Source organism: Cryptomeria japonica, chromosome 11 (assembly GCF_030272615.1).
Source record: "Cryptomeria japonica chromosome 11, Sugi_1.0, whole genome shotgun sequence".
Lineage (NCBI taxonomy): Eukaryota > Viridiplantae > Streptophyta > Pinopsida > Cupressales > Cupressaceae > Cryptomeria > Cryptomeria japonica.
Window position 1 is genome coordinate 297,738,637 of NC_081415.1, and position 16,888 is coordinate 297,755,524.

Consider the following 16,888-nt stretch of genomic DNA (forward strand, 5'->3'; position numbering starts at 1 on the left):
TCTAACAAAAAACAATTGTGTTTCCAATTACATATGTACCCATAACACTCCCAAACTAACCATTTGTTTCAATTTCTACGGTTATATACTAGATGCCGCCTATAAACACCAAAAACATAATTTAATAAGGAAAGATAACTTCTAACTCCATATGAATCTTGAATCCAAAATGTGATAAATTGGTTGCTTGAAAATTATAAGCATCATGTTCCAAAGCTCCCAACTTTGCATAGATATAGAAGAAAATAGTAAAGGGTGTGGAGATTTGGCTTTACACCCACAAAATGCATTTACTTGAAACCATTCTATGCATATCTTGCAACCATTGCACCAATAGTTGACAATCCTTAATTCCTGTCTTGATGAATGTCCATGGTTCATCCTTAAACTTCCATTTTGTATAGGTTAGACGTTACTCCAACCACAAATCACTTGAGCAAGATGAATTTCTCATTTTGTGCAGGCATGTCAAGATTTCACAAGGTTCGTGAACTAGAGAAATTGTTGATGAGTTGAATGTTTTGACATTTTGAGAAGTTAGAGATCTTTGAAAAACCTCAATTAAGATTTTCATCAATATTTTGACTAGTTGGATAACTATGTAAATTATTTTTGATTAAAATAAGCATCAAAACAAGGGTGTTGACTGTTGATTTTAAGGTAGTGCTCGTTAACCACAGGCAAACATCAAATTTGTTGCCTTCCCAGCCATAGATGATAAGCTCTTATCGTCACCCCCGAGCACGCTACATGACCTTCATGTTATTGAATTTATATCTATTGATGCAATCATGACCTTGCATATATATGAATCAATACCTCCTAATAGACCTCAAGTCGGCCATATACTTTTGGCGCCAAGGATAGGGTCAGACCTATTTATTACAAGTTACATATGAGTGGTTCGCCCAAATAAGACCTGCCCCAAATTAGACTCATGCAACTAAGATATCCAAATGCCAAGGCCGACATGCCACTTGGCATTTTGTGCACTAGGTCGGCCCTAGAAGGGATCCGACCTGGCTACACAAAAACATTGATCCTATATACGAATAGCCCGTAGGCAGCAAAATAGGGGTTTTGACCCATAACAAACCTAGGTCAGACAGGCCTTTAACAACAAGCCAGAAGACCATTATTAAAAGTCTGCCAAACTAGCAACAGCCCAAAAACCCGACTCAAGAGTGGGGAGGAACACCCAAAACTTGACACAAAGGAGTTTGGGAGGCAGTGGGTGGGGGGGGAGACTTACCCTTCCGCCTATGAAAAACAATAGTCCGAGCAATAATATTATTAGGAGCATCATAAGGATAAAGTGGGGAGATCCCTACAGTTTTCGTCTGCAACATGAGCAAATTGTTGCTGCAGAACAACATCAGTCTAGCAGATTGACCAGGAGCAAATCAATGGTGCAAAATGGGAGAAAGGGGTGTAAGAGCCTCAGGGACAAAGGAGGCCACATTAATAGCAACAAGAGGGCTAGCAGGGACCTCAACAGCAATAAGAGGCACAACCTCATCCCCGGAGGAGCCATCCTCTTGTGAGGAGTCATCAGAAACATCAAAATCAGAAGCCTTGACAACCAAGTGATCAGCAATATCGTCTTTCCACCAAGTAGTAGTGCCTCTATGGTATGAGAGAGAACAATCCAAACCTAAGTGACCCGTTGAGAAGCTTATTTGATAGCGAAATGGGAGGTCCTCACAATCCAACGATTGAGTCCATGGCCTATCCCCAACCATAAGAACCACATCCCCAAGGAGAGGCATAGAAATGTCAATGTCGATTAAAATGTGGGCAAATATAGAATGGCCCATGGTAGACATGGAATCATCAACCTTCAAGAATTGTCCTATAGAGTTACCAATGGCCTCATAACAAGAATTCTCCCATCAATGAAGGGGATAATTAGGAAGGTGAACCCATACCAGATGCACATTGAGTGGTTTTGTAAGAGGATTAAAAGAAGTTGTCTAGGGTTTGAGAGAGAGAGAGAGAGAGAGAGAGAGAGAGAGAGAGAGAGAGAGAGAGAGAGAGAGAGAACTTTCTTAGCACCAAGTCACAATCATGAGAAGAAGCAAAGGAAGCAATGAAAAAGCCTTTAGCATAAGGGTAAAGCTAAATGCTACCAGCAACCAAAGGCTTCCAAGAATCACTCACCCAATGATGGAGGTCGGGGAGAGAAGGCTAGAACCTAGCAAATTTGCACACCAATGCATAGCGTTGGTAGAAACCAACATTTTCCACCACATCCTAGTCACAAACCACCATAGGGGAGGTCTTGGCACAAGAAAGAGGATGATTCCCCTTGGGAGGATGAGAAGCAGATCTGGCCTTGCGAGCAAAGCTTCACCCACTAGCAAAAGAAGAAGGTTTGGGAGGGACCTTAACACCTACATAAGTCCAACAAGACCACCATCATCAACAGAGGCAATGGCAGCGTCACCAGACAGAGCAGCCACAGCACCAACACCCATAGGTGGAGGTAGGGCACCATCACCGAGCCCCATAACAGAATGAAGCATTGGGGGGGGGACCACCATCCACTAGCATAGTAGAGGAGGGTGCAATGGGAAGGACAATATTCAAAATATGTTGGGCGGGAGTCTTGGGTGATAGAGAAACGGGTAGAGTAGACATCATGGTAGAGCAAACCAAAGCTCCACTTACTATAACTATGCAAATTGTTAACAATCATTGACATTGGGGTTTAATAAGTTATGAGAGATTATTGATCATCGCCTAAGAGGTTTTGAAAAATAAGAAAATGCCCAAAAAAGTGTGATATTTCATGCACCTTATTTGTTATATGGTGCAACCAATTTACACTTTACCTTCGTAAAGTTCAAGGTTGGAACTCTACTTCACATTTTGCATTGTTTTGAGATTGAAGGTTTGTCAATTATAACTTGCAATTCTAGAAGAGTCTCCCTATCTGCTACTTTTTTGGAAATTCAAAAATTTTAACTCGCTCCCAAAATACATTTTAATATCCAAAAACTTTAAAAAACCTACAAATTTGAAAATAAGAAAACTTTTGCCATTGACAACATAGTGCATTCTAAACTTCTAGAAAGCCTTCAAACTTTACAAATTTTGAGAATTGAAAGTTTTTCTCCATTTGTAACTTGCAAAAAATATTGAAAATTAGAAATAACTTGCAAAATCTTTTCTTTGAACTATGAGGGGATCCCCTTTCGTTGCCACCACTACTTCACGACTAATCACTTGACTACGGACTACTCTCTTTGACATCAAAAAGGAACTACAACTTTGTGGAAGATTACTAAGGAAGATCATTTGACCGTAGAGGTTCCTCTTTCTTTTGAGGCTTGCTCTTACTACATGGCTTTGTCATGCTCAGAAGTCTCTATTTTAGTTCTTCTTGCTAAATTTTCATCTCATCTTGTTTCAAGTGCTTCCTAATAGCTTTTGTCTTCTCCTATGGTCAATGGATGTCTCCCACCCTATAATCTCGTCCCTGATTCTATTATTGTTGATTGCCCTATAGGGGGTCATCTCTTGTTTTCTATTGTAATGGGGCCTGGGATGATAGTCTTGCTTGGACAATAGTCTGTAGAAGGAGGAAAAGTCCTTCTCACCTTACTCTTTCAGGTGTTGTGAAAGAGAACACTATTGTTTAGGATTGAGATCCTTGTCTCCTGCCGATTCCTTGCTTTAATCAAAATCTTCTTTCATTTTTGTTTCCCAATCTCACTACTCGATAGATTCACTCTTTTCTACTTTATGGATTCTATGTAAATGGCTCTAGGCCCTTCCGGTACCAATCTAATCAGAATTATAACTTAAATCAATAACTTTGATTAGGCAAGTGACTTAGATTCACTCTTTTCTACTTTATGGCTTCTATGTAAATGGCTCTAGGCCCTTCCCATACTAATCTAATCAGAATTATAACTTAAATCAATAACTTTGATTAGGCAAGTGACTTGACCTTTGAGAATGATGAAGATCATTTGTGACCAAGGGCAAATGATACAAGCATTTGACATTTTTACTCACATTAACTGGCATCACAAGTAGAGAAAACAATTTGAAGGCAAATGTTGATTCCATAATCACAAAAAAAATTAAAATTACCGAGATCAAAAATGAAACCAACAATCTCATTAATGAAAACAAACTTATAGTATTAGTAGTTTTGTTGAAATTAATAAATTTAATAAATTTTCAAAATGATTTGTATTTTTTTAAATGCAAATCAATATTATTAAGATAAAATATTCTTGTATTCTCTCTGGTTTATGATGTTATAGATAAATAAATGGGAAGGAAAATATTATATGGTTTAAGTTCAATTAGAGGTTGGTTAAGCTTAAACTTTGATGGGATAAAAAAGAGAATTACAACCAAGCAGAGGCAAAAGCAATATCAAGGATGGAAGGTGGGAGTTTTGTTAAAGAAGGTTTTGTTATCTAGAAAAGCAAATAATTAAGTGAAATCCTTGGAAGTTTTGGAATGAATACATGTAAATATGATTATTTAGAGATGGATTATAGAAGGTGGTGATAAATGGCTATGGAAAGGGCTCATTAGCAAATTGGTGAAGAGATTAATATTGTAGCAAGAAGGTGAAGTGTGTGAATTGTTTACATGAGGGTAATTGTGTACTAATTGCCTTACTAATAATGGAGTGCACCAAAGCACTTTCTCAACAAAAAATACTTTTTCAATAAACATTGATGAAGTATAATGATTGGGTGATAAAAGTTATGTTGGAGGATTCATTTACTTCTAAATCATTGTTACATTTGAACTTTTGCTCAATATTTGTAGTGTGGAAGGCTTAACTTTCAATAATTATAATGTCATGAGAGAGTACATATTTGTAAAAAAGACTTTTTAAGACTGAAATGTAGGCATTATGGATTGGTTATTGGTACGCAGAATAAGATCTTTGAGCATAGGTTTGGAGATGGTTGTTGAAAGAAGAGTTAATGATTGAAAAGACAATAATAGGGTAATTATAAAGAGAGATCTAAAAGTTTGTTATTTACAAATATGAAGTTCCTTTGATATACGAAGTGTGTTATATCTGAAGACGGATTAGTATCCCTCGATAGTCAATAATCAGTCTTCAAACATAACATACTTCGTATATCAAAGGCACTTCATATTTATAAGTAACAAGCTTTTAGATCTCTCTTTATAATTACCTTATTATCATCTTTTCAATCATTAACTCTACTTTCAACATCCATCTCCAAACCTATGATCAAAGATCTTACTTTGCATACCAATAACTACTCCATAATGCCTACATTCCATATTGTCTTGAAAAGTCTTTTTACAAACATGCTCTCTCTTGTGACATTATAATAATTAAAAGTTAAGCCTTCTACACTACAAATATTTGCAGGGATGGATATTGGTGTTCCCCCATGCCAACAATTGTGATCTGATTAGTGCTATAGCTAATCATATCACAATTGTACCCCTTCCACACTGTTATAGCTAATCAAATCACAATTGTTGGCATGGGGGAACAATAATATCCATCCCTGCAAATATTTGTAGTGTAGAAGGCTTAACTTTTAATAGTTATAATGTCAGGAGAGAGTGCATGTTTGTAAAAAGACTTTTCAAGACAGTATGGAATGTAGGCATTATAGAGTGGTTATTGGTATGCAGTGTAAGAGCTTTGAGTATAGGTTTAGAGATGGTTGTTGAAAGTAGAGTTTATGATTGAAAAGACTATATCAAGGTAATTATATAGAGAGATCCAAAAGCTTCTTATTTATAAATATGAAGTGCCTTTGATATACAAAGCATGTTATGTTTAAAGATGGATTAGTATCTCTCAGTAGTTATAAGTTGGTATATATCCATGTTATCTTTGATGTTGATTTGAGGGTTAATGCAATGGATGAGTTGACAATGTAATGGGTGTTTCCCTCTCTTGTTCAAGCATATCTTACATAGATATATATCAAATGGTAGTAATTTGATTGTCATCTCCAATACATAGTAGCAATTTGATTGTCTCCAATATGTTGCCTCGTATAATACAACAAGAGGTGAGCTCAAATGTCATTCCACATAAGAGGTAACCATAGACATGTTGGAAGAATTTGTTTCCCATTTTCTCTTAAGTGGTTTTCTTTTGTACGAGGATCTAGACCCTTTTGAAATCCCTACTTACCTAATAAAAAACAATAGACTAGTTTAAAAAAATTGTTAATAAAATGGCATTCACATTTGATAACCTAATAACCAAATGACATTGATATTTGATAACCTAATAACCAACTTGGGAGAATAAAGTGATTTCAAAACTCTACAACTAGAATAATTTGGGTTCAATTAAGAGAGCCCATAAAGTTAGGTTGGTTAAGTCACCAACTCAAACAATGGAGTAATTTTAACTCTAAAATAAATACATAAACTCCATATATTTTTATTGCTCTTTATTATACCAAGGGGCATCTAAAATGACATCAAAATGTCCGTAAACAAAAATCCATTTTTGAAACAATTTGACATGCAAATGAAGGATAAATGCATGAAATATGCCATGTTCCAGCTTTTGTGGATGTGTTATTTTATTACTCCAAGTAAAATAGATGCAAGACTTTATTTTAGAAGAACATTTATTTTACATGATTCTCTTCTATTATAAGATATTTCTCGACATATTTTACACATTTTTTAAATATAGATAACTAGTATATAATCCAATAATTGTAACTACTAACATTTTCTTAAAGAGTGTGGACCCTATAAACCTCCATTAGTCTATAAAGAATATGTAATACTATTATTCTCAACTATAAATTGAATAGCAATGATTACTTATAGAATTTCCTACTCGTCAGCAAATGATACTCTCATTTCTATAATTCTAAAATCATAATTTAGAACTATAAATGAAAAAAAGTATCCCGTGCAATTATTAAAAAAATATATGTTATATTGACTCTCTAATGTGATTCAAAGAAGTTGGATGCCAACACAAGAGACACTGAAAACAATGAAATAAAAAGTCATAATTTGAGACGTATAATATAATTGGGTATCTTTATCTCCAAATATAAAAAGTTAATAAATAATATTTTTTCAATTAAAATTGTAAAACTAATAAACTTTGCTTTCATAAATAAATATATAAAATGCAATTATGAAAACAATATCCAACATTTTACATATTTTTCAATTAAAGTTTCATCTCATAAATAGTTAATGAAAATAAATCATCTCATTACCACATTTCAATATATATATAACTTAATTGAATATAAATTAACCCAAAACACCAAGCCATTGAACTAAAATTGTTGTAGTTACTAACAGAAAAATATAGACCACATATAGGTTGCCATAGTTGCTAATTCACAAAGTACAAAGAAAGATATTGAAAAAAAAAAGGTATCGATAATAAATGAACATTACAACCAAATAACCATGTCCAATTCAAAAATTACAGGCAAAGAAAGTATGAAAACTAGTAGCTAGGATAGACTTGTCTAAAATTGGCCTATTGGCATTACAGAAGTACATTTCAAGTAAGACTTAAGAAGTGTCCATGCATCTTCAAAACAGAAAAAGTTTCAAATCGTGAATATAATCTGCATTGATAAGGTAAAATCAGATCATATCCTATGATATACGATGTCAATCAAACTATAGTAGTTGAGAACAGAAACCCAATCATTTTATTGCAACTGGCATATAGATCATAGAATAGAATTACATATAAATAAATAAATAGTCATGCTATTATTATTGTTGAGGAAACCTATCATATAACAACGTTATCATCATATCTCTGTCCACTCAAACTACAGTAAGTCAGAAAAGAGACCCAAAAAACAGTTGCAAAACCATATAATATCCTATGATATCATCAATGGATAGGGTTTGGGTCCGCCTCCCAAATCTCCCTCTTCATTTTTGGGAGCACTCCTGCTATGAGGCTATCGGTAACTCTATTGACCGATTCTTGAAGGTCGATGATGCTATGTCTTCAATGGGTCACACTACCTTTGCCCGCATCATCGTGGATATTGACATCTCCTTGCCTCTCCCGAGTGATGTGGTTCTTATGGTGGGGGAAAGGCCTTGGGCACAGCTGTTGGATTTTGAGGACCTCCCCTTTCGCTGTAGGAAATGCTTCTCTACGGGTCATCTTGTTTCGGACTGCTCTATTTCACGCCACAAAGGTGCTGCCACTTGGTGGAAGGACGCTACTACTGATCCCTTGACTGTCCATGTTGCTGATCCTGATTCAGATGGCTCCTCTCAAGAGGATGAGGTGCCCCTTACTACTGTTGATGCTACTGTCGAGGCTCCTCTGGTGGACTCATCTTCCACCCCTATGATTTCTACTCCGGTCACTCCAGCTTCGCTGCCACGATCTACCTGCCACGATCTACTCCTACTGGATCTGCTTTTGTTGCTGTTTCGCCACAGGCCCCCTATTTGTTCTATTGCAGCACTCTGTTGACACTTCTGATTGTAACCCCGTGGGATCCCTCCCAATTGATCTCTCTTTTGATGGTCCTAATGACAGCATTGCTTGGACTCTGGTTTCTCACAGGCAGAAGAAGTCTTCTCCCTTCCTCCAAACCCACCTTTGTCCGGATTTGGGTCTCTCCCATTCCTTGATTGGGGTTTTGGTTGTTTTCCGGTTTGATAGGGTTTTCTTTGGCCTGTCTGACTGTGTTTCGTTCCTCACTGCCTTCAGGCTGTTGTTTTTTGTTGCCAACATCATGATTTTTGGTGTTGTTTGTATGCGGTTGATAGTTTTTGACTATCAAAAGATCAGCGCCCTAGTTAACACTGCTTTTGTAATCAAAAACATTATCATCGTATCTCTACCCACTCAAAATACAGTAGTTCAGAAAAGAAACCCAATCATTTAATTGCAACCAGGCATACATTATAACAGAATTACAAACAAATAAATAATCATTCTATTGTTATCATTGAGAAAACCTTGACAGCAAAACAGTCGGAAAGGTTGAAGATCTTTTCAAAGAGAAATGCAAGGCATCTCTAGGACTTGTAGGTCATGAAAGCCCAAAAGGGAATACTCAAAATTCTAAAAGCCATGAATCACTTGATCCCATTATAAGGAGAGTGTTTAAATACAAAATGATCTAAGGATTCCAACTCTGAGGAACAATTCTCACGAGTACGATGCTTAGGTTGAAGATCTCTTGAAAAAAAAGTGAAAAGCAACTCTGGCCTTTGTTTGGTTATGAAGCCCTCCAAGTTCTCTTTCCAAAGCAACAAAAGAGTCATCCCTTGATCCCATAGTAAGAATAACATCTGAATACAAATTGATCCAATAACTTCAGTTTTATGGAACAATTCTAATAAGTACAATGTTCCCCTGAATCGTGGTTATCTATCTTGTTTCAAAATTGATGTGCACAAACCCTAAAATTGCCAAAAAAAACACAACAATGGGGGTAGTAAATAGTAGTCCAGACTCCAGAGAACCCATCCTTACAAGGGCAGTATGAACTGCGATATAGTGTTGAAACTTCATTGAGGCTAAATCTGTAGGGACCATAGGCAGGATTTGTAAATCTAAATACGTTTCTTAGAAAATAAGTAGGAAGCCTTTCAATGTAATCTAATACGTTTCTTAGAAAATAAGTTAGAAGCCTTTCAATGTCAATACCTATTAGATCTAGAAATGAAGAGGCTTTTAGCAAACCACCGAGTAGTCACATGATGCACCTGTTGCATCAAGGATCTGAATACAGAACATGAATATTAAAAATACCAATTTGAGAGTTCACCAATGTGTATTATAATCACCACCTAGCGAATTCTTATAGATGACACTATATCACTATTTAAGAACGATATTGACGAGCTGAGCTCTTGACTTGCATATGTTTGGATATCATCAAGAACAGAAATATGTGGCTGATCACAACCCGCTTTCTCAAAGGCCCCCAAACCTCAACCCCATATAGGAGAGAAGATGCAATTACAAAATCAAAAAAAATATATTCTCTTGTCAAAATGTCTTCAAAGTAAAGCCGCAAGCAGTCTTCTTGGAGTTGCTTAGGAATGCAGATTCCTTAATCTGGAATTTAATATTGAGATCAAGCTTAAATATGGACCACTGAAAAACACCCCTAAATATGCATGTGTAGCACCTCAATCTTTTCGCCTCTGTATATAAGGCACATTTGCTTTGCCGTCAATTTGAAAGTGTTGAAAACCACTCTCGTTTAATCTAGATCAGATTTACACCAAGTCTATGAATATCACAGAATGATGCTGAAATATCTAGTTGATCATTTCAGTCCTTCCTCTCAATAGAATAACAGGTGAGAGTGGACGTCCGTCTTTGCAGATCTCATGTGTACTCCAACAATGGATTTATATTGTCATCACAAAGTAATATCCCCAAGTGCAGGAGACACAAATAATACGAGCACCTATTCCATGTATGAGAGCCAAACTACTAAGTCAAAAACATATTGTAAACAAAAAGGATGAACTGTTAAACACCTATTAGACATCATCGTGAAACAAATATTATACCTAGATCATTCCTATAAAGTGTTAGCAGCTGCAACTACAATGTAAGATGCATACAATGTAGCATTAATCGACTGTAATAACATGAGACGCTGTAAGATTGTACGTCTTTATAAACTTCAATTACATCAAAACATTTATTACCATGTCTCTTCTGAAAAATCACATTGAACTGTTAACCATCTATTCAACATCATGATGTTAACGATGTCATACCTAGATCATCCTCTATACATAATGCTAGCAGCCGCAACTACAAATGTCAGATGTGTACAATGTAGCACCAATTCCTAATAAATGTACTCTAATAGTATATAAAGCTATAATTTACACATCTTTATAAACTTTGAATCAAAGCATTTATTACCATATCACTTCTGAAAAACCATACAAACAGTATATATCTAATGTAAAGCCCCCAAATAACAAGATAATATTTTAACGGGTGCAAGATCAATATTTTGATGGTGAATTTGAACAAAACAAAAGGTATAACTGGCTATTCGTAGTAGTGTGCTAAATTTTTGTAAAGCTGACTTAATTCAACTGGATTTTGAAATATTGTGTTATTTTCACCCTTAACGGTAAATTTTATTAATCTGCAGAATATGCTTAAGGACATGTAATGTGCACTAAATCCATGTAACTATACCATACATGAACCTGCTGCTTGCTTGATACATCTGATGAGTTCATTCGCGCAATGCAAATATATTCTTACTCAGCACATCTTTGAAGGTAGACAATTTGTTGATTTGGCTTTAGATATCCCAACTCATTCCCTTTACGACTGTCCATGGATCAACTTGCATATATCCAAAAAATTAATTTACGACTTCACACATCAGAGAATCTAGCAGTTTTAAAGGTTGCAAATTTGAGTGTTGAAAAAACTAAAAAGCAGAATTTCCAACGCAACGACAATATTTAACCATTAGGCAGTAATTTAACCAATTAAACCAAGTAACCTTACAACCCAGAATGAAAGATGATTCCAGATTGAGAGAGTACTTGATTTGACTGAAATTGCCCCTCATCTTACTAACTTCAAAATAAAATGCGCCAGACAGGATTTCCGTCAATAGAAGGTTCTGAGAAAGAAATTAAAAATCAAAACAGATTACCCAACATAAAAGGAAAGGATACTTAACATGGCTGCAATTGCCCCCCATCTTACTCATTTCAGTAGCGTAATTATCACAAACAGGATTTTGTCCATACAAAGTCCTCAGAAAGAAGTAGAATATCCAAACAAATACATTTATTTTGGTATTATCGTTATTATCAATTAAAGTGGATCTCAATTTTGTTGGGCTGTGTAAACAAATGACATCAGAAAAGCCTTGTGCTTATAAGTAGAGTTTTGCAGCAAACAAGGAATGATGTTTCTGTAAAACAAGTAATGTTTTAAGATAATTTCAGAAAATTGCAAGATAAATAAGATTTGATATATCAAAAGTTGGCTTGTTAAAAAACCAAGACACTGAACACTGGTTGGTTTTCAGCTCGAAAACCACAACATTCTCAAAAAATCATTTCCAAAATGCTCTTGAAGCTTTTGTGAAGAGTCTCAATTTATAATGCATTGGATTCTGCCTCTGCCCAACAGATATGAAGTAGAAAAATCCATTTTTAATCATGGATGCTGCATTACAGATGCAGAGTAGGTCGACAAAGGTGTTTATGCATAATGGATTTAAATGATGAAAACTTCGTTTAGCATGATAAAAAAGGCAGAGCACGCACCTTTTGACTAGATGGTTAGCTCATTCATTCATTTACATGAATGAGGAAAAAGCATCTCTCCGGTTGGTGAAAAGAATCACAATTATACAAAGCCTCGCCGTCCCCATTCCCCCTCCTATGAATCACAACTCTTAAAAATGGAACAATTCAACAGATCACCAGGGGCTATAAGTTATAACCAATGACCTGCATTTTGTTTACATCAGTGATATATGTATATGTAAATATGTATCTCTAACAGAACTATCATCTGTTTCTGTTTCTTCTTTCTTTCAAATCAATCACAACTACGCTGATGTTATCTCCACTTCCCCGTCCTAAAGCCAATTTTGTAAGAAGAGCAGCGGCTGCACCAACAGGAGTATCTTCTGTAATACCCTTTGAACGGTGAGGTCTAAATCCAGCAAGACATTTTCTAGCAACTTCACAAACAGTATCATTTGATAGAACATCCCATAATCCATCACTAGCAAGAATGAGGCATTCATCTTCATTAGTCCGCTCTGTACATATTACTTCAGGTTCAGATATCACATACCGTTTCAAGAATCGATCTCCTGCAGGCAAAACACAAAACACCATCACTTCAAGGACAATACTATGGAAACTAATCTGTCGCTTATGTCTAAATACTAACTTACATATTGTCCTACAAACTTACCCATATGCTTTTGCCACAGGATCTAATCAAGCTTTTATAAAGATTTGCTGTTTACAAAAACTAGACCAAAATTTACTACACCAATTCCATTGAGTCCTAACATTGAACTTTTGTGACTTTGTTACACCATACGTTGAGTAGCATGATCCACAACAGAAAAATAACTTACTAAAGCCTCACTACAAATCGGAAAAACTGCTTGAACTAAGGCAACATAACATTATCCTTAAAATGTCAAATGAAACATTATGAAGATAAAAAGCCTTACAGTTTCCTCATAAAACCTATTAGAGCATCAACAGAAAGGCTACAGCTTCTATTTTTACAACCCTGATGATAATGAACATCTTACATACAGCCCGTATCATATTTTAAAGTCTTCGCCTACAAAGTAGGAGGCTACAATTTAGGAAGTAAAATACCAGCCACACAAAAAGTTGGAGCTGTAGTTATGCAGCAACTGTATAAACTTTTGTTTGCCCCATGGCTACACATTAAATCTTCCATTCCAAATTTCCTTTTTAAAATTTAATCTGAAATTAAGTGAGTAAAGAGAAAGTAAGACATTTAAAATAACCAGCAATTGAAACAATTTGTGAGACCACTGGCTAAACAACAGATCTTTCAAGCATGAAGCACACTATTAGTTTTCCATGTGCTCTTAAACAACTCATTAAGCAAAAAGTTAATATACTACTTTTCAAAAACAGAATTAATATACTACTTTTCAAAAAACAGACTAACAGGAAATATAGATCAAAAATTGGTAATTGAAACAAACCTAGGGCCCTGGACATGGCGAGAAAGCCTCCAACACGATATCCATTCCAATAAATAACACGTCCGCCAGCGGCTTCAATACGGCCCATTTCATCCTCTCGTTCAGGCTAAGATTTAGCAAATTGTGAAAAAACAAGGTACAATAAGCTTGAAAACCTCAATTAATGATACACACATTATCATATAACATCTACAATTATAATTAGAACCAAATAGACTCTCCACTTCTCAAATAACAAAACATAAAAAAATTTAGGAGCCAGGAAAGGGTCAAACAAAATCCTAAATAATCAGTACAAATATTCGCTGGTTTGGCCAATACCTTATGGTCGTTAGACAAAGGGATTGCTTTGCCTCCCCTTGATAATACTGCCCTAGAATCCCCACAATTTGCAATAACAACTTGAGTTGGGCTCACAACAGCTATAACAGCCGTAGAACCCACATTTTCAGGTGCAACTGGATTTTGGCAGCAATCATTAATCATTTGTACATCCCCATTACTACTGCAGCCTCCATTTGGACACATACCTCCAACTGCCATATCCATTTTCATGAAGCAAGCAGACATGACTTCGCTCCAATAACTTAAGTCTCTGGAAAATGAAGATGCATCTCTCAACTCCTCAGCTAGAGCCTCATGAAAACGGTTTTTACAATATATTGAAGCCTGCTCATAAAAGTGCACAGCCAAAATCAATGAGGTTTCTATGAAAAATTCCGACTAGACATTGTGAAAGTAAAGAATCAACAAATATTTGCAAAATTGGTTGCAGAAGACTGCTGAAGCTTATGCAGACAGATAAATGCATAAGGTGATGTATTGCCTTCAAAACTCAAATAAACTTAAGCAATCACCCCAGTGCAGAAAATCAATATCCAAGGTAACATTGGCAACAAGGTTCCTCGACAAAAATCAATGTAATCACTCTAGTGTAGACATCTCAGCAGAACACTAAGTCAACTGTAAAATAACTTTTAAAAAGGACCAACATCTTCCGTTCCATAAACAAAAAAATTAGAAAAGGTTAACCATATCTAGTACAAATAGTTACAATCAACTATATTTCAATTAGCATTTACTTTCAAAGAAGATGGCCATTTGTTTCTTCCCAGATAAAGGAGGAAAACGGGATTTCAGAACCACTGCAAAAAGAACCCTAACAATCAAGAAATATAAATGGCATCCCCCAATATTATGATGCACATAAAAGTCACATGAACATCAATGTAATAAGTCATGTCCTCAGATGAACGAAATCCAGAGTAGATAACTGACCACAAATTAAAGGAACAGAGATAAATATTTGTTATAGGATAAGGATGAATGTACCTGCGATCCGCCATGGCCATCATAGACACCAAAAAAGTGGAGAGGAGTAGGCGCAGGGGCTGCGAATCCAGTAAGGCTGTTCTGCAACAGTACTGTGGGCTTGGGGAGAGAAAAGAATGAAGGCACGGCTGCAACAGCATCTTCCATTTCACGTCTTCTACCAATGACTGACATGGTCCCGTGGGGAGGGCACGGGTCCTTCAATAGCAAGCTTATACTCTCGCTGTTGGCCCTGGGCAAAGCTAAGCCCTTTGAAGGCCTCCTCGGTGGAATAGTTTTCTGCTGTTCGGGCTCCTCAACAACTACTTTAATATCAACTTTTTCTGTTACAGTAGAAGCGACACTAGCACCTTTACAGGCCCCGTTTCTCCCATCACCAGCAAGAGGACCAACGCTTGCTTGCGTTTTACTCTCTGGCATGTTGATTGGCATCTCCCCTTTCAAATCTTTAAGCATAGGCTCTGCATCCGATGTAACAACACTAGTGTCATTAGTAGTGCTGCTGTTGGTGCTGATGTAGAATTTGTTGATATTGCAAGTGCAAAACAAGCCCCCTTTCCAGGCAGTAGGCGTAGAGACTGACCTCACAAGCCTTCTTGAAGGGTAAAGAGCCTGAGAGTGGAGTACAATTTCCATGGTATTTGTAGAGTCTGCGGTGGATGACACCTCCTCGCCGAAACAAACACTGCACAAGTGGGCTGCATTCCTGCTGCGGGACTGCTTCTTCACGGCATCGGAAAAACTGCTGCTGTTGGAGAGCACCTTCAATCGCCTAATATCTGACAGGCGTCGTCGCGAGGGCATCCCCGCCGCACTCTCATCTAGAAAGCTGCAAGGAGAAGGAGAAACACATGCATCCATCGCCTCCATATCCCACCTTTATCTACTCTCTATTTCGATCCCCAACGACTAATTCTCAAGATCGTCAATATATAATACCTTGACTTCCCGTGCCTCAAAATCTAATTACCGACCGTGAGAAAAACCCCCAAATTTCCATCAGGTTTACTCCCGAGGAATCTATTAACAATGCTCCAAAACGAACAAAATCTAAAACCTAAACCTAACCCTGTAAATAAAGCCCCGTCATGGATCGCCCAACAGACACTTGTCGAAAACGAATTATTTTCGCCATGCTCACAGTTTCGAGTTACAACCGCTTCAATTGCCGACCAACTTCCGATAGAATCCCGACGGTCACGGATTCGACCCCAGAAACACCCCAACACACAAAACTTCAGATCTGGCTCTTAACCCACATCGCGGATTCCCCCAGCCCAGTCACAGTTGCCAAAAGCATTTGCAGATTGGAGAAGAAAAACAAAAACCTGTTCTTGATCGAATAGTTTTAGCAAGTTTGACAAGTGAAACAACTTTCTAAAGCTTTTCACATTATTGGGAGGGCTAGAACACTACTTTCGGCGCCCTACCACAAAACCTCACCCCACCACCGAAGAGATTCCTCTGTTGTTTTGTGTTGCAGAAAAACGAGTCGTGTAGGGAATTGGAAGAGGGGTAAAATAGGGTAATGGGTTACCTCCGTTACCGCAGAACAGGTAAAACAATCTCTCCTTCGCCCACATGTAGAAGTTGCCAAATCTTTCTGTGGTTGGTTTGGTTTGGTTTGATTTGGTTATGGGCGTGTCCTCTCCTGTCAGGATGTTGCTCTACCGCCCAATTCTATGGCTATATTGGATCCTCATCCTCTTCCTGATTTCTTCATGCATGCATCGACACAAGTGCTTCCTACCCTACTCTCTCATTCATGCACCGAGTACGGCAAGGCATGATGATGATAATGATGATGATTGATGAAGGATGAGGTGGAAGCGTAGGGAGTAGGA

At 36.9% G+C, this 16,888-nt stretch overlaps 1 protein-coding gene across 6 annotated transcripts; it reads right to left on the bottom strand.

The window, feature by feature from the left end:
- Positions 1-7,714: 7,714 nt before the first annotated feature.
- On the bottom strand, positions 7,715-16,888 carry LOC131072221 (probable protein phosphatase 2C 8). Of its 6 annotated transcripts, none has more exons than XR_009112676.2 (5): positions 15,045-16,888; positions 14,034-14,381; positions 13,713-13,818; positions 12,271-12,827; positions 7,715-8,770 (listed from the first exon to the last, which is right to left on the bottom strand). XR_009112676.2 is itself a non-coding variant. In XM_058008361.2 (5 exons), the coding sequence occupies exons 2-5, from the start codon at positions 15,498-15,500 to the stop codon at positions 12,517-12,519; spliced, it is 1,221 nt and encodes a 406-aa protein (XP_057864344.1). In that variant the 5' UTR covers positions 15,501-15,505; positions 15,628-16,887; the 3' UTR covers positions 11,951-12,516. The 6 variants fall into 6 exon arrangements, 2 of the variants coding, with proteins under 2 accessions (XP_057864344.1, XP_057864320.1); XR_009112674.2 differs by having other exon boundaries at positions 7,715-8,799; XR_009112672.2 differs by lacking the exon at positions 7,715-8,770 and adding an exon at positions 8,911-10,421.

What these genes read in the sequence shown, in the direction of transcription:
- LOC131072221 (XM_058008337.2), bottom strand. Translation starts at nt 15,914, where the DNA reads ATGGAGGCGATGGATGCATGTGTTTCTCCTTCTCCTTGCAGCTTTCTA. An exon ending in ATGGCCATGGCGGATCGCAG is followed by an intron (nt 14,382 to 15,044) that starts GTACATTCATCC and finishes TTTTATGAGCAG; the next exon opens with GCTTCAATATATTGTAAAAA. An exon ending in CTTTGTCTAACGACCATAAG is followed by an intron (nt 13,819 to 14,033) that starts GTATTGGCCAAA and finishes GCTAAATCTTAG; the next exon opens with CCTGAACGAGAGGATGAAAT.